Below are 18,001 nucleotides of genomic sequence, written 5' to 3'. Positions count from 1 at the left end.
TCTGAATCCTCAGTGGCAACAATTATCATCAATCAGACTCCAATTAAATCGCTCATTCATGCATTACACAAAAAACAAGTTAAAGGGGCCATATTATGCTCCAGGCACATTTTCAGCCTGCCTCCACGTATATTTGGTTATCTGGGGTGTCTGCCAGCCCACGGAGAATGAAAAGAAAACAATGAGTCGTTGATTCATGATTTGGGTTGGCCGTGCAGACGGTCTGTAAACGGGCCATTCACAGCCCGGGCGCCAAGTGACGTAAGTTGACTCCTGCTACTGGGGCAACCACGCCCCCAACCTGAGCAGCACCTCCCCCCTTGAAGTGTGGAAAAACAGATCACGTCTACGCCATAATTTTCTCCCACTTCGCGGCTACCGGCGGAGCTCCCGGCTACCGGCTACCGGCGGAGCTCGCGGCTACCGGCGTAGCTAGACTCGCGGCCGGGATGTCGTCAAAGTTCTATCGCCCAGCCCCTCGTGCTCTGTGTGTAATTATGGAGAACGTGTTCGCTGTGCCTCCAGGGTCTCTACGTCGTGTATGTGCCTTGTTACACGCGACTGTTGTCATGGCAGCGCAAAGCCGTAGTTGCGCAGCAGACCCAGCGAGGAGGAGCGAGGCGGAGCTTTACGGAACACGAAGGAGGGTGCTGTGTGGCTTGATCCTTGAGGTGTTTTGACATGAAATGGCAAAGACATGTAGTGCACATACCTGAAAACCAATGTTACTTGTGTAAAAGGGGCATAATATCGGCCCTTTAAGTGTAGTGCTGTCCTGCATCTGATTATTAAAGGAATAACAAAAGGAATAAGCATATTTCCTTTCAAATTTCTATTTAAAATATTTGTTAAACGCGTAGAATTTGTAAATGTCAATAGTCAGAGGCATCCCATTTTCAGTTACAAGCATCATTTATTAGCTTTACATCATGAGTTAATGTTACACTGCTACATGACGGTCATTCTGTACAACTTCTCTTTTACAAATGTCAGTCACATTGAATGTGAAACCTGCGATTATGCTATCAATTGTTGCTACTCACAGTAAAGTAAATGGCTTATGTCTTTACAACAGTTTACTATCACACAATGTACAAATTAAAAAAAACCAACAACTTGGTATAATAACAACTGTATAACCGTTAATATATTGTCTTCAGTGTATTCAGAAAGGAACTCTGCGGCGGGAGGAGTACAATATCAATCCTTTACATTCATCACAGAATTAATTTACCCTCTGGTTAGTCCATTTATAAGAAAGAATATGACAAAAGACAACTTCATAATGCCCCTGGAAAGCAGACCGTGGTGTCATATCACCATTTCAGACGGGGTTCAGCTCAGGTACATCCTGAATGACGTGAACGTGACCTCTAGCGCTCTTGGCTTCCTCTCCCATGTGATCCGTGTCGGGTGCGAAGCGCCCTGTCCCTCAGTAGTACGAGCTCAGGTGGGAGTGAGTGGAGGGATGCCTGGTCATGGGAGACCCAGGATAGATGGGGCTGCTGGGGGAGTTCCAGTATGTGGTCGGGGGGCCAAAAAAGTTGCCGGGGGAGACGGGCATAGGTGCCGGGTGCCCACCCATGAAGTTCATTTTGGGCTGGTGGCTGTGGTAAGGTTGGACGTAAGACATCTCAGTCTGGTACTTAACAATCCCGCCCTCTGCCGAGTGATTCTGGTGCGCCTGCGAGATGCCTTGGAAGTCAAACTTGTAGGCATAGCGCTTGCCGTGCACCTTGGTCATGATGTTCTTGTCGTAGTAGTAGCGCAGTGCGCGGCTCAGCTTGTCGTAGTTCATGTTGGGCTTGCTCTTGCGCTCGCCCCAGCGCTTGGCCACCTCATCGGGGTCAGTCATTTTGAACTCGCCGTTGGTGCCCTCCCAGGTGATGATGCCGGAGTTGTTGCTGTCGGACAGCAGCTCCAGCAGGAACTGCCACAGCTGGATCTGTCCTGAACCTGTGAGAAGCAATGAGAGAGGAAGAGTTAAGGGATCCGGTGCTGATGGAGCTAGACAGAAACGGTACGAATGCCGTTAGTTGTGTGAAATATTTGTCTATGGGTTTTTTTTTCTTAATATTGCAACATTTTGCAGGATGTCATCGTCCATGTGTGAATATCAAGCCATGAACATCAAGGAGTGTTTAAAATTAGATCCTTCAAAATTAGCATTAGCGTTTTGAACAAAGTGGGAAAGACATCTCAACTCCATGATGTTTTCAGTTACTCCAGGACCATGGACAGCTCCTATTATTTTGACAAAGAACTTTGGTTTGATTTGTTGTCGCTCGTATTACTTTCCTAACATTAACATGACACATCCAACCTCTCATCTAATTTTTTTTATTTTATTTTTTTCAAAACACCTAATGTGACCTTTCCACTGTGGCTTGGAGGAAGTGTGACAAAACAGGGCAGAAACCTACCCACAGGCCTGTGAGCGCTGGGGTCAGGGAGCTTGTATGGACTTTGTTTGCCCGTTCGGTTCTTGGATGAGCTGAGGGCTTGGCCTTCTGTGAGGAAACAGCAGGGCAAACAGTCATCAAATCATTTTTTTTTTTTTTTTTGGTGAGATGGAAGCCGGATTTCATCTCGGTGCAAGTGTGATGCATTTTTTTGGGGGGGGCTGACACGACGTGTTGCTTGAAGTTTACTTCATTTTTGGACAGTCAGTGCATGTGTGCCAGCCCTTGCTTGCTTTTCTCTCATGTTTGCCAGAGCAGACAGTGTAAAGGCCTCATTTGTGTCCTCATCTTTGTCGGTTTATCTTGTGGTGGTTTAGGCTCTTACCTGGGTTGGCTAGTCGACTGCTTATGGGCCCTAGTGTCTGATATGGGTCTGTAAAGAAGAAAAACATTTGTGTGTAGCAGATGTTATTTAAATAATCTGTTTGAGCCTTAACATTTTAACTAATTACCCCCTAAATGTCATCTAGGTCTGGTGTTGTGTTCATTAATAGCCATATCCGCCGGTTGGCTAAAACAGCTGGAGGGACGGATACGTCACTCGCTGCTGATGGGTTGGGTCAAACACAAAAACTCAAACCCCTGCCCAATCCAACGAGAAATTAGCCAACATCAACACGTTGTCGGGTTGAATGGATGAAGTCAAACAAAGTGCTCATTAGGGCTGATTATGAGATCAAAACAAATATTCAGTTTGATTGTCCATTCGTTTTAACCATGTCACCAGTCAGTCAGCCCTCCACTTTTGTCCAGACTCAAATATGTCAACAGCTACTGACAGCCATTCCATTGTTCCCAGAGAGATTTTGTGATCTCCTGAATTCTACTGTTGCATATCATGAGGTACACAATTATTATTTTAAATAAATTTATCATTTTATGATCTCATCTAACTCATCATCAGGACAAAATTGTGCCAATACTTTGGTTTAATGACTAAAAAAACACTCAGAATGAATGACTCCCACCAGTGTCACATTGGACTTTCCCAGTTAATTAGTAAACGTCTTTTGAAAACATTGTATTTAGTCTATAATTTGAAATATCGTCCTTTTGGTTCGAGCAATCCTTTCCAGCATAGCGCAAATTTGTTATCAATAGCCCAGCATAAATTTGAATATGCTAATATTTGGTGCAAAAGGGTTTTCCTACCTTGCACAATTCTTGGAGCAGGCTCTGTAACTCGTGTGCTGTGCTGGTGCTCCATGGAAGAACCTAGCAATCAAAACCAAAAAATTATTGTTTGTCAGTGTCTGGCCTAGTTTTCAGTTTGTTTATTCATGCTTGAAAAATTCATCATGATCGTCTGTTTCATATCATCCTCTGTTTTTGTTGTCGTACCTTTAGTCACTGCAGTCATGGTGTTTGCCGGCCAGCTGTTTCTGCGGCTGATCTCATCATACCCGCTCTCTGTGAGCGCGCGCACACACACACACACAGACACAGACAAAACTTTACATTGACAAGCACGAGTCTTTGAAGTGGACAGTTAGAGAGGAGAGCTCTAGTTGAAAGGAAGTCAGTAGATTGAGATGATAAGAGTTTTGAGGTCGAAACATGACCCTCAGTTTCTTGGGTGAGCATTTTTTTTGTTTTAAATTAGTTGAACCCTGTTGCCCCCACAAGATTGTGAATTGTGTTCCAGGAGCAGGACCAATACCCCCCCATTTCCTTTGCCGGTGCAGCTGCTTCCTGTCTGAAACTGGCTGTTAAATTTTGGACTCGTCAAAGGTTTTTTTTTGTTAACTCAGGCCAGAGATACTGGCAAGGAACTTTTCAGACTTGTGAAAATATAACGCGGTTCAGAAACTCCAACACATTATTTTTTAAATCCCTACATCATTCAAGTATTTTTCCTCACAGATGTAAACTCGCCCCTAAATTCTGAGATTTGATTTGCACACTAATGCACTAATTTGAGTCCAAATAGAATTAAAAGTGATTTTTTTCACCCTGTTGGGCAGTCACAACAGAAACCCTAACAGCAAAACTTTCAAAACAGTGTGGTACAGACATTTGTATTCCTAGTTTTCTTTTTAAATGTGAAATATTGGATAATGTGACCTCAGAAGTTGAGAGGGGAAATTGGTTTGATTTTAAGAATGCAATGCGTTTTATAAGCATAAAGATAGAGAAATACTGTACTTGTGGGAGTAAATGCACTTGTTTACTTTCCACTACACATTTGCAGGGAGGCAGTCGCTGCTTTTAAGCGCTTGTACTATATCACAATCAGGCAACAAAAAACATCAGAACATCACAAAATGAACAGTCCTTTTATCTGTTCTCCTTAGTTTTGTGTCGTGGCCTCATTTTAGCCATTTTACACCTTAATCGCCTTAATATTAAAAGAATGTCTGATTTCACATTTTTAAACGCTCCTCTAAATCGTCAAATCTGAGTGTTTGGCTGTAACTCTTAATGTTCTTGAGTGAAGAAACAGGCTTTTCGTGGCCCCTTTAATGAAAAGGAGGTGTTGATGGAGACGGGATGATCTCACCTGCTTTCACCTGTAGTCTGGGTTGTTGCTGTTGTTGTTGTTGTTGTTGTTGTGGTGGGGGGGTGTTGTTGGTGGGAGTTGTGGAGTATGAGAATGTAGGGCTACCTGAAGCAAAGACCAAAACAAACAAGTCAATATACACATCAGATAATATACAATGAAAATCAATCAATGGTAGAGTTCATTTATGATGTTTTGAAATGAAAGAAGGACTTCATAGACACTGAAAGGTGTTGATTTGACCCTGAGGACTTTTTAGGACTCAGTTTGTGTTATTGCTGCATCCAGTCATACTGTACAATGTTCTGTCTACAACCTGCATGTCGTAACGGTACGTTGAAAACCTGACTGGAACATGGTCCTTATAAGACCCTTTAATCAAAGCTCTGTTCAGTTCAGACACTTTATTAATCCCAAAATGGGCAATTCATTTGCAGCTTACCAGTCCGTGAAGTAAGTTCCAACAAAAACTAACCAAACAATAATTAAAAATATTAAATGTCGGAGGAAACGTACTAGAAAGGCATGGGACAGTTATGATTATGAGCCTAAAAAATAAAAATCAATACACAAGAGACAATAATCCAAGGCAATAATATGCAATATAAAAAACAAGTCCAGTAGCCATCATTTAAGATGAGCATTGTTTGTGTTGAGCAGCCTAATAGCAGAAGGAATAAAAGACTTGGAATAGCGATTAGTTATACATTATAACGTCTGCCCGAAGGCATTAGAGAGAACTCTGTAGAGCTGGCTAATGCTGTTAATTATCTGTCTTAAAATGATTATTTTTCACAAAAAAATTTGCAACTATGCTTTGCAGGAGCTAAATGGCTGCTGCTTCAGACACAAAATGCAACAAAATGATGTATCTGAAATAATAACAACACAACGATTGCCACACACAGGAAACCTGGGTGAGCAAAAAGGGAACAATGGTCACTACCGAACTTGAAACACAAAATTGAACATGACAAACTTCAAATGACGTAAGGTTTTTTGCAGCTTAAACAAAAAAAAATACTATGATGACGTCACGAATGTCCCTCTATAAGGTGTTTGTTTTATTTTGTCCATGTCCCTGATTGAGTTTAGAACCGGTGTTGGATTGTGAGTGTCATTGATCAAGTTTTGAAATGAAGAATGGTGAACGTAGTTTTTAGGGCTGCAAATTAAAAATGTTTCTATTATCTGTTATTCTTGGATAATAATTTGATTTTCAAGAAATGATGAAAGTGCCCATCTTGATTTCCAAAAGGCCAAAAGTGACAATCTTTTACAAAAATATTAATTGTCGTCATCAGGATATATGCCGGTCTAATGCAGGTATGGAATTTAATTTACAATGTTCTTCATTCTTCAGTATTTTTCCTAGCCTGCCTTATTCACAATTTTTGTTTTTTCATTTTTATCAAAGACTGGCTGTAAAATCTATCCATTAATCTACTGTATGAACCTTAATTTTGATTAATCAGTCCGTCCATTCATTTCTGTTGCCCATGCTGACCCAGGTTGTGTATTTCAATTATTGATTAATGTTACTATTATGAATTAGCATTATATACTGTTGGGAAGCACAAACAAAAAAATTGATACGAATGTCATGCACTTGAAAATTATGTCAGGCTTTTCTTTCCTCAAGTCATAAATTTAACTTGAGCGAACCCTGCAGACTTCCTGTTTGTGTCCATCGACTAATCGGTTAATTGTCAAATCTTCCAGAGACTCTTATGTCTGACTTCATTTCTGTTCCTGCTTAACATGCAGGTGAAATTCTTTGGGCCACAGAACAATGGAAACTTTTTTTGACATTGTTGAAATCTGACTGGAGGGGAGAAGCAAAACAATGTAATCAGCCGGAGAGGGCGATCTCTCCGAAACGAGGCGGGTCTTACTCTGTCGTAGGTAATTGAGGTGCGAGAGCAGCATGTCTGCGTTGTAGGCCGACGTGAGGCGCATCATGTCGTCCTTGGTCATCTTGCACAGGGCCTTGCCGTCCAGCGCTTGGAAGAGCATGACGTCCACCTCCTCCAGCACGTACTCCTTGATGGCCCAGTCCAGCCACTGGCGCACGTGGTCCTGTGTCCAAACCTCCGGATCTGGCGTGAGAGGGCGGAGGGAGGGAGTAGAGAGAGTCGCACAGAAATGATCAGAGAGTACTCAGATAGATTTATAACATGGTGTCTCACTTTTGTTGTGAGTAACAAAGTTTTTTTCAGCTGGGTAGAGTTTATATGTACTAAACCTTTAATTTGAGATGAAAACGGTTTTGGGTTTTTTACAAGTCACGTTAACAGGAAGTTGTAGAAGTTACAGGTAATCTGTTTTCAGACTTGAACATTTCCTCAAAATGGGGTCCAGACATTTTGCCCTTCACAAATGAAGAACGCAGCAGGAACATTTTCCAGAACATTCAGGTGAGGGGCGGCGCCTGGGTAGAGAGATCCCACTTGTGTATGTCTGAGAGTAGCTGTCGAGTCATACAGAAATTTTATGCATTTCATTTCATGTTATAGATTAGATGTCTTTTCTATGTTTTCAGCCTTTTCTTTGAAATGATGCCTGGATGAGTTTGTTTTTTTTAATCAGCATAATGAGGAAATATATAAAAATTCTTGCAATATAATATCTGCATGTTGCAACTAAAGCAATTATTTATGGTTCCAAATTTTTGAAATAAGATCCTGTTAATACATAAATAATTAATTTCACACATGAAAACATGCTTTTTACATTCCTCTATAAGAAAATGATGAGATGCTACTTCAGTGGTTCCAAGACACTGTGTACACACTTGTTATTGTGCTTTTTAAATCTTATGTTGTAAAGTTGTATTTCATCCCACAAATCTGATATTTGTAAGCTTTTCAATAGTAATTTTCCAGTTGAAATTGATCTCGAAGTCTTGGCACAGTACTAAAATAAACCACGCGTCTGATTCAGGAAGGAACGCTCATTTCCAGTAGCGGACAATGAGCATGTTGTGAATTGCCCGTAATATTAGGAGCTTTAGTCGCGAACGGAGGCCGCCACTCCCTCAGGTCCCGATAGTCCTCTGGCAACACGTTATCACTGTGATGCAATATCCACGAATTATGAAGCGGAATAACTCGGCGCTGGTGACTCATTGACGAATCTCGTCGGAGTCGACTGAGCCGAGTGTCAAAGCGGAGACCGCGGTTCTCTGAGGTGGAAACCCTCCAGACACTTAGTCACTAAAACTCTGCTGCTGCTTTGACTGTGCAGGATGGAGTTTGTAAAATGTGTCATCGGGTCAGTGTTCAGAGGGCTGGACCAGGGATTCATAGCAGGGGGATGTGAAGGACCAGGTACAGAAGGTTGTCTCTACCCTCACTATGAGAATGTTCAATGACACATCACATGCGAGGAAAGCAGGATGATTAAAACTGAAAATGTCCACGTGATGATCACACATCTCTTCCTGCTTGTTCTCTTTCTTAAACTGTTTTCAGACGCGAAGAGTTTTCCGTTCACCTTTGAAGAACACGGTAGGAGCTTGTCAGACACAATCACGACAGCAGGAATATTTCTGGAAAGTTCCAGCGAGGGATGACTCCTAGTCGAGCTCCGTCTCGCTCACTGTGAATCTTCCAGAGATCTTCCTGCTGTGTTCTCCTGCTTCCTGCTCACCCGGGACATTTTTTCCGGATAATTTTACAAGGGGGGGGCGGCAGGGAAAGGCTACGGAAAATGTCCGGAGCAATGTTTTGTGGAGATTTACGTTCTCATGTACAGCCCCTCAAGAAAAGTTCCGAAAAAAATGTCAGCGCTTAGGTGCCAATGTGCGAAAGCGGCTTTATCAACGTATCAGATCTGAGCATTTACACAAGAACTTCACACTTTAAATAGCTTTTATTTTAAAACCCTGGCGCTTTCGACCATGACACGGGGGGAGTAGTAATAGTTAGTGGTGACACTCCGTAGTATTTTGGGGAAGAAGAGTTAGATGCACATACTCCTGCTGTGCCCTTCTCCGATTCCGTTATTGCTGTTGCACAAGCCCAGTGTGTGCTAGCTCTTGGGAAACCATCTTATGACAGGGACATTGTGTGTTTTTTGTGTGAGCTGTGATGGGAGGGCGACTGCCAGCCCGTGTGAGTCAGTCAGCTCACCTGCTGGCACGATGACCCTCTTCTCCTCCGTGGTGCTGGGCGGGGTGGTGGTGACGGTGGTGGTGGCCTGCGGACTGACACGTGGCTCGGTGTACGAGGCCTGGTACGGCATCTGGGCCCCGTCGTTACTCACGTGTCTGGAGCGTTTGGTGACGCTGCAGTCCACGGGGGACTCGCGGCTGAAAAACGGACAAGAGCAGAACGCGCCGTGTGATATGTAGAGGAGAAATGTTTAACCGTTAAAATTTCTTGTGAAGCTTGTAAATATCATACAGTCTGAGTGCACTTATTTAGCTACTGGTGTCATTTCAAATAATGAGATATCCATTAGTGTGGCTGCTGGTCTGGCGAGTGTATTTCCTCTTGATGTCTGTAGCTGACAGGTTATGCTGCTGTTTTTTAAGTTCAAACTTGGTTGTAAAGTAAGTGTAGTGTAGTGACTAGAGTTTAAAAAAACACTTGAACATTATTCTAACATCAATTATATTGTTTAATGCAGATGCATCAATGTGTAAGCATCATTTTAATGTTGTAGCTAGTTGAGGTGAAGCTCGTCAGGGTCAGCCTCCGTTCTAGAGGGTCAACAGAGGCGACCTGAGATGATAATTAATGTGATGGGGAAGAAGAAGAGGAAACATTCTGCAATACAGGCCTGTTTTTATTTTTTATTTTTTTCCTTTTCTTTAATCCTTGTTTCTGTGAAATATTGGATAACTTGAGTAGTTATCATGTGTCAAGAAAAGGTTTGGAAGCTTGAATAATGTGTATTTCATCAGCTTATTTTACTCTTAAAATGTAACTTAACTATAAATGTCAGATAAATGTAGTGGTATAAAAAGTGCCTTTCACTTTTTAAAAATAGTGGGGAAGCGGAGAAAGGAAATTGAATGTGATTAGGTGCAAGTGACTCAAAAAACAGTCACTTGTAACTAAACACAAAATGTATTTAGTCACTTCCCACTACTGACCATGTGAAACCCCTCAGGTAACCAAAACTACCATATTTGAAATTCAAACATCACCAGTGGTGATTTATATTTGTTAAATTCGCAATAAACAATTATTTTTAGGGTCTGGGGAAAAACCAGAATGTTGACATGGACCGTAACTCGGCTACAGTCAGATAATCCAGGAACCCGTGTTCCCCTGTGGCCCTTCTGGCCGGACCTGACTCACCTGGTGCCATTGACGTGTTCGCCTCTTTTCCCAGGGTTGTGCGCAGCTGACCCCACCCACTCTGGCTCGGCGGGCTCGGGACTCTGCTTGGAGGCCTGGCCGAAGCCGCCGGGCGACGTCATCTCAGCCTTCATGTGCATGGCCGGGGCCGCGGAGTAGGGCGGCTCGTAAATGGGCTGATCCTCGCTCACCACGGACAGCGCTTCCTGTCCAACAGAGCCACAGCGGTCAGTGTCTGCCATTAATGTGCCAGGTCACAACCTGTGGAAGCCTTTTTAAAAAAAATGTTTTTAAATACAGACTCCATCTAGGCTGCTTCAGTAAACTTGAACAGAAGTAAAAACTCAATGGATGGAAGAGCTGCCAGAGTAACGAAACCAGCACGACAAACTATTAAGATATATCTGAACTTATAAATCAAATCATTCTATTTTGTTACAAACTAACAGCAAAGGACGTCCCTTTTCTTATGAAAAATCGGATGTGAATCAACAAAAAAATATTTACCACAGTTTCCAGAGAATATACCAAACTAATTTCAGGAAATCACATCTCCAATATCCTATCTTCTTAAAAATATTCACAGTAAAAAGGAACTATAATACTCAAGACTGAGAAATGATCCTTATCTTCATAACTCTAACATTTTTGGAATGAATTATCTCATTCACATTCTTTCCGCTGTATCTTTTTTCCATTCATGGACTCTTTTTTTATTTTTTAGATACACAGTGCTTTTGTGTTGGTTTTGTGGATATGAATATATGACAGTTGTCTATTTCTTCTCTGCTTCTCGAATCAAATTGTTATTGTATAAACTCACATCTTCCTTCAACGGTAGATTTTGAGAATTTGGACCATTTTTTTATTCACTTTTCTCCTTTGCGATGTGGAAATTGCCTACTTTAGTGGTATTCCCCTGTGACTGACCAACACTTAAAATAAATGTATATTTTTATCTTAACTTTAAGAGATAGTGTGAAGGCAGTCAGGAGGCCTCACAATCTGAAAAAAACACATCAGTAACTTCAACTACAGTTTCATTTTCTCAGTAGGATTGGGGTTTGCGGGAGGGGGAGGGCTGTCAGCTCGATGTGGAGTCTAATAGAGATTTTAGTCCGACTTCCTGTGTTCATCACCTCCAGTGAGGCCTCGCAAAAAAAAAACGCCCCAAGGATGGCACTTTTTCATCTCACGCAACCTGGGAGGGCAAACACCAGACCTGATGTTCCGTCTGCTGCTCGAAATCAAGCGTGTGCACTTGCGACAGCGACCCAATGGCCCCTCCGAGTGTGTGCGAGTGCATGTTTGTTTAGAGGAGCTGAGCATTGTCTTCAGGCCTCGTACGTCAGTGCCGTGCTTTGTCAGTGGCCTACAGGAAACCCGGCCGCCATGTGCAGAGGAACCTTTTGGCACAGGCCAAGAGAGAGGAAATGGTGGGGGGTTGGGTGGGGGGGGCACAATGTAAAAATGTGGGTCATTTTTAAAGCTGGAAAACAACACTAAAGGCCTGTGGAGATGGGGGTGGGGGGGTCGGGTTCACTGGACAACGAGAAGAGTATAGCTGTGATTGAAGTGCCGCCATTGCATTGTTTTTAGTTTTTTTCTTTCCCCCCCATGTGTTGTTTTTAGCTCAATTGTCGCCTCAGCATTGTTAACCACATCTTAATGCATGGCACATACTTAGGCATTTCCTCGAGTCTGCAGACACTTGTACAGAAACCAGAATTCAAAAGAACCTGATGCTGCTCCCATTGTGGCATCGACATTGGGATGGATAGGCCTTCTTCTTAAGCATATAGGCAAGAGGTTGTAGTTTAGAACATTTTTTACATTTTGATTTAAAATCCAACACAAGCACCACAAGGGCACGGACCACCGCCAAGGCTGAGCAACCCCCCCCCCCACCTTTATGCTGTTAGCCTCAAAACTTACATCTGAGCTACTTCATTTTTAAAATGAAGATATGACTCAAAATATCAGGTTTTGGTGGCTCACAACTCAATCTCAGATTTTTTTTATTGTCCTAAAAAAACACGTTCCAAATTTTTGTGGCAGAACCTAATATATCATTCTTCTTCTTCGTCGTCATAGGCCTGGTGCCTACATTACCCACAATGCAACTGGACTGTCAACAAAAGTTCTGTCAAAGATTTCCCTTCACGCCACATGATTTGAGGCAGTTGATCAGACTAGACACAAGCTCCCTCTGGAGTCGCAGACGTGTTTAGACGCTCACCGAAAACCAGCGAGACAAACTTTGATGTGTAGAATTTTGGAAATTCCCCTTTAGATATTAAACCGTAAATACATATGAACGTAAAGTGTTATGGTGCAACACTCAGGTGTAGCTGTCACACCTGACAGCTACACCTGAGTGTTAAACGACGGATATCTGATTTCGCATCCTAGCTAAAAGCTAATAACTGGTATATTAAAAAAAACAAAAGCATTTTGCATGTGTGAACAGAGGCCCTTCACTCTGTGCAGAAGTGAAACAGTTTGGCTGAAAGCAGGACGAAACAAAACGGGCTGCTGACAGCAAATTGTCACGAAAGTGCAACGCGGCCAACTTGTTAAAGACGATTTTCTGTTTTTAATTGATTTTTTTGTTCATTATGTTTTGGTGCCCAACGCTCAAAACTGTTGATATTATCGTGACCCGCAGCCACTCGCGACATTCAGCACAGGACATTGAGTGACAACCTCATGCTTTTCACAACACACACACACACACACACACACACACACACACACTCCCGCTCTTTCTTTATCTTCCCCTCTCTGTGTGTTTCTCTCTCCTCTGCACACTGATACAAATATACCAAAATGTGGCCTGACCGCTAATGCCACAACTGACTTCCTGTTCAGTGTGTTTCAAGCCTGTTGCTCAGGGACACAAAATACGTTTTTTTTTCTTTCTTTCTTTTTTTTTTTTGAAACCATGAGTTTCTTGAGGCTGATGCTGCCTTTCGCCTCCAATGTCCACCGAGCTGCGTTCAGTTTGATATTAGGACACCTCTGACGTGGAGAGGGACCTGCGTTATATGGAAACTTCTGACGTGGTCTCAAGTCAGCAGCTTGGCACGTTGCATCAGGCCATCTTGCTCAAACGAAGAGCTTGTTTGCGACAGTGAGGGTCGTACTAATTTTTTTTTTTTATGTTTTATAAAATAACATTTCAGCTTAACAGAGGAAAAGACTAAGTCTAAGTTCAATATGTGCTAACCCATATAGTGCCATATACTTGTTTCTATCCCTAACCCAATAAATATTACAACACTGAATGGAAGTGGTGGCAATTAAATGTCAGGGATTTTTTTTTGAGCAATAATTACTCAATATTTTGTAGGGTCTGGTGACTGTGCTGCAAATACTGATTATTACCTTCACCATGGCTTTATATTTTCACCCATTTGGGTTTGTTTGTTTGTTGGCGGGTTATTGTTTTACCGATTTCCGCCAAACTTGGTGGAGGGATGGGGCCTGGGAGGAAGCCATTACATTTTGGTTCGGATGCAGATTAAGGGACAACAGTGAAAAATCTTCTAAAGCCAAAGGAATTCAAATGTACGATGAAAGACATTTTAGATGTAACCATTAAAGTTTTGGGGCATTTTTCGCTTTAAAAGAAATACTGAAATAACTTATCTGAAATAGAATAGTTTGCTGTTGATGTATTTATGTATTGACATATCATTTAGAAGTGGTTCCCAACCTTGGGGGTCGCGAAAACATCTGAGGAGAAACAAAATGGATCTTTTAATGTCCCTCAAATGATACTTTATACTTTTTTTTTTTTTTTTAAAGCATTCCAGTGTTTTGAGAATGAAGGTGATCATTGCTTGGTTCAAAGGGATAATTTGGTTGATCACAAACCAAAAAGGTTGGAAACTAATGCCCTTAAACTGCAACCAAGGATGTGGTTGATGGCGACTTCCGTTTACATGCAACAATAATATGATTCACATCTAAAATTACTTTGACTTTCGACAGGCAGTACTAGATCGCCACTTATTCTACTTTGGAGACGACCACTCAAACCCTTTTTTGTAGTGTGCTGTAGGAGCTGATTCATAAATCGGTCCCATCCCACCTACACACAGCGACACAAGTGCAGCCTTGAAACACTGATCTGTTTTTTGTTGTTCGTGCTGTTTTGGGGTCGTGTCTGAAACTTTTAGAAACATTTTCTTTGCTCTAGTTTGAGATCAGATAGGGGATTGACAATAACACTTGTATAAAACTAATGACTTTGTGGCTCTTGCATCTCGACTGTGTATTTTAAGAAAAATTAAACCGTGTTGTTTTTGATGAACTCCTGTTTACAAAAAAAAGTCTTCTGGGGCATCAAGTATATTTTTGTCAGCTCCATGTCAGGGCATGATGGGAGGACGAACTTGAGGTGTAGCCTGCAACAACAGGGCCAGAGATTAGAGTTGTGCAAAGCTCTGTCCTCCGCCATGTCTGAGGCAAGTGGCAGAAAGCAGAAGTAAAAGTTAAGGCAAGGCTGATTTTGCAAAAGGCCTGAGCAGCTGCTCTCTGTCTCTCTCTCTCTCTCTCTCTCTCTCTCTCTGCACAAACAACAGTGCGGTTTTCACAGTTTGGATGTTGCAGCGCGCGCGGGCCTCTGCAAGGCCGCCATCACCAACAAGTCGGAGTTGACAGAGTAAGTGACAGTCACAGTCGGGCCCGTTTCTCCTTCACCCGCATACGCGCTGAGTGAGCAGCCATTGTGAAGTTTGAAACAAAAACAAAAAAAACAACTCCGCAGCGTCCACTTCGTTTATTTTATGGCGAGTTGCTTTGTTGTTGGACCTTTTTTTTCTGGTCCAGGGGAACGGAAATGTGTGCGGAAAGTCTGAGGCTCGAGACAGGAAGCCTGCCGAGTTCAGATAACGACACCTGACAAGCTGCTCCCGTTTGCAGCCATACATTATACTTAAAATAACCCCGTGCACACAATCTGCCGCGACAACAGTCCCGCAGATTAATCCGCCGAATGATGAGCTCTAGCGAAACATTTCTGTGTCGAAACGGCAAACCACAAAACACAGAACACATTTTAAATGAGGATCATGAAGGGTGTTTTGTTGTTGTTTCAAGATGTCCTCATTTTTCTGTACAGGCCCCATTTTTAAAAAAAATCATTCACAAAACTCAATCGTCCAAACTGCATCAGTATATAATCGATAATCAATATTAACAAGAAAAAATGAGTATTTAGTACAAAAACCTGTTTCTAAAATACCTTCGAATTTACTTTTACAACCGGCCGAAATAACATTTGGTTTCGTTTGTAAATATCGGGTAAATCGTAATAAACCGTCTTTACAAGTTCACAGTTATATTTAATATTTCATCGAAAACGAAGAGAAAACACTCCAATGTTTGCACGGGAGTTTTTTTGTCTGTCGCAGAAATCATTAAAACATTCGTTAAAAACGAGTATGAATTTAATTAATGTGTATAATATATATTTATGGCACAGCTGCAGGTGAAAAAATGTTCAACTTTACGCGTATTGCGCCATTTTCAGTGTTACGTCAAAAAAAGGTTTCTGACACGAAGGCCTTGATTTCTGCATATATTTTTTTATAAAAAAGGACATCGAAACGTCGAGGAGAAACTGTGATAGTGTGAAATGTGAAATACCAGTCATCTGATGGAAGTGGGGTCCCCCCCTTTGCTCTCTGAAAGAGGCGCTCACTGCATCCAAACGGACCCGTGGCGCCTTCAGGGACACCTGCCTCACGCGCATCGCTCCATCTACTTGTTCTTTGTTAAAGAAGAACGCTGACAACAGTAGCTTGGCCCCGCTGAAAGATCATTCAGTCATTTCTCTCTCCGTGCCTTATTCGTTTTGTCGTTGTTTTTTAAAGTTCGGTGGATGAGCCCCGATTTAGAAACAAAAAGGCAAAGTCGTGCGCTTTGGAAATCCTCTGTTACGCGTCGATTGTGCGGCGGCGACCGTTTTGCGTTTCTTTTTGTCTCGAGTGTAAAAGAGACGCGGCGGTTAGTCGTGTTATTCTAGAGCCCGACATACGACCACGAACGGGAAGGAAGAGGAAATTTTGTACAAGAAGGAAAGAGTGGGGAGCTCGCATCACCGCCTCTCGACTCTCACTCCGCAGACTTTGCGCTGCAGGTCGTGGGTGGACTGTCCGTGGCTGCCGCGCGACGCAAACGGGTCGAACACTTACCTTTATCGTACAGTCCATTGCAGCAGTCGCGCGCTCTTTGTCATTTAGTCACTTTTGTAACTTGACTAACCGCTAATGTGTGAAGTCTCTCTATACGCCTCGCTTCAATTCGTGCACGGGCGCGTCGGCTCTCTGGCGCAAACCATTGCAGTTACAATTTTTTTTGCTCGCAGACCATAACCGGATGAGTCACCCCCCCACACCCCCCTCGCTCTCTCGCTCTCTCTCTCTCTGAATTGGGAAGTGAAGTCACAAACACTGAAAGCGCAAAGCTGCTTCTCGTGTAATCAGCACTCTCTGCTCAGAAAGGAAAAGCAAAAAGCTTTTCTTTTCTTTCCTATTTTTTGGTTTTTAATTTGTGTGGGTTTTTGATAAATCCATACACTTGTTGTAGAAGGCTATGCTGGAGGACCCAGAGCATTAAAGAAAACAACTTTTAACACTCATTCAAGCATGTTTTCATTGTTGGATATAGGAAAGTTTTGTTTTTTATGCGTTTCGCAATATATAAGTTTCACCAGTGAAAATGAAAGAGGCTACAGTGTCAGAACAAAAATAGACTAGAAAGTGAGGCCTTAATGACACAGAAGGTTTAACTAAAATAAATGAATAAGTAAATTACCTCTTCAAAATTGGTCTTTGTGCTTTTGTGTACATTGTCAGAAACCAGGGTGTTTGAGCTTAATAGACAACAGCATTAAGTCAGTATTATTCTTGTGTGTGTGTGTGTGTGCGCCAAAATGGCAGCTTGCAGCTAACGGATAACAGGAAATACTCTCTATTTATGTTTTTAAAAAACGCAGGTGTGAAATCTCTTATTTTTAAACCACACGCAATGCTCACAGTGTACTATTTCTCATATAACTGTGCAGAGGCAAAGAGCAGTGATATATGTCACATCATTCATTTCATTTACTTCCATCTTATCATTTTTTGTCTTTGCGTGACCCGAGTTGGACAGAATCCGCCCCGGGTTTTTTCCTCGTGCAGACAGAAATAAGAATGACAGCTCAACAGTTGTTGGACATTAGTACATGTGGAAAAAGTTCATGCTCATAGCTCTAAAAGTCAAACGACGCAAAACCTATCAATGTGATTTTTTTTAACACAACAGTCACTTAACTAAGAATATCACAATTTCATGAGTTTGCAATCTGCAGGGTGATTTTTTTTCCCTCAGGGTTAAGTAAAGTTATTTAGCGAATTCTGGTACATTGCAACTATTCAAACACATAGTTCCATGAATACAAAGTGCAGAAATCAAACCAGTGTCTGGTGTGAAATTAAAATAGCGAGTTGTTCAAGGGACTTGTAGGTTGTTCTTCCGACTCTGGCTGAATGTTTGGGTTGTTGTTCTGCAGAATGAATGTTGGACCACCGTATTCCTCCGTAGACGACAAGACTCTTAACTTCAAAAATGATGTCATGTAATAGAAATGGTGTCGTTTGTCCGTTCTGGTGTCAGAAACTGACTAACTTTGTTAACTAAACACATTAATCTAAAGGTGCTATTTGTTCCTCTGGTGG

General features: G+C 42.1%; 1 protein-coding gene across 5 annotated transcripts; it reads right to left on the bottom strand.

Annotated features, from left to right (window-relative positions):
• Nucleotides 1-893: 893 nt before the first annotated feature.
• fli1rs (Fli-1 proto-oncogene, ETS transcription factor-related sequence) lies at nt 894-16,646 on the bottom strand. 5 transcript variants are annotated; one of them, XM_035622772.2, is made up of 10 exons: nt 16,475-16,646; nt 10,272-10,477; nt 9,096-9,274; nt 6,858-7,061; nt 4,963-5,067; nt 3,804-3,872; nt 3,615-3,677; nt 2,788-2,835; nt 2,424-2,510; nt 894-1,956 (listed from the first exon to the last, which is right to left on the bottom strand). In XM_035622772.2, exons 1-10 carry the CDS (start codon nt 16,490-16,492, stop codon nt 1,433-1,435), a joined length of 1,503 nt encoding a protein of 500 aa, XP_035478665.2. In that variant the 5' UTR covers nt 16,493-16,646; the 3' UTR covers nt 894-1,432. The 5 variants fall into 5 exon arrangements, with proteins under 5 accessions (XP_035478665.2, XP_035478674.2, XP_035478685.2 ...); XM_035622781.2 differs by lacking the exon at nt 16,475-16,646 and adding an exon at nt 15,927-16,406; XM_035622792.2 differs by lacking the exon at nt 2,424-2,510 and having other exon boundaries at nt 16,475-16,645.
• Nucleotides 16,647-18,001: the final 1,355 nt, after the last annotated feature.

Source organism: Scophthalmus maximus, chromosome 1, assembly GCF_022379125.1.
Source record: "Scophthalmus maximus strain ysfricsl-2021 chromosome 1, ASM2237912v1, whole genome shotgun sequence".
Lineage (NCBI taxonomy): Eukaryota > Metazoa > Chordata > Actinopteri > Pleuronectiformes > Scophthalmidae > Scophthalmus > Scophthalmus maximus.
This window is presented reverse-complemented; position numbering and strand designations above follow the sequence as displayed.

What these genes read in the sequence shown, in the direction of transcription:
- fli1rs (XM_047331066.1), bottom strand. Translation starts at nt 10,513, where the DNA reads ATGGCAGACACTGACCGCTGTGGCTCTGTTGGACAGGAAGCGCTGTCC. An exon ending in GAGGGTCATCGTGCCAGCAG is followed by an intron (nt 7,062 to 9,095) that starts GTGAGCTGACTG and finishes CTCTCACGCCAG; the next exon opens with ATCCGGAGGTTTGGACACAG. An exon ending in CAGTCGACTAGCCAACCCAG is followed by an intron (nt 2,511 to 2,787) that starts GTAAGAGCCTAA and finishes GTTTCCTCACAG; the next exon opens with AAGGCCAAGCCCTCAGCTCA.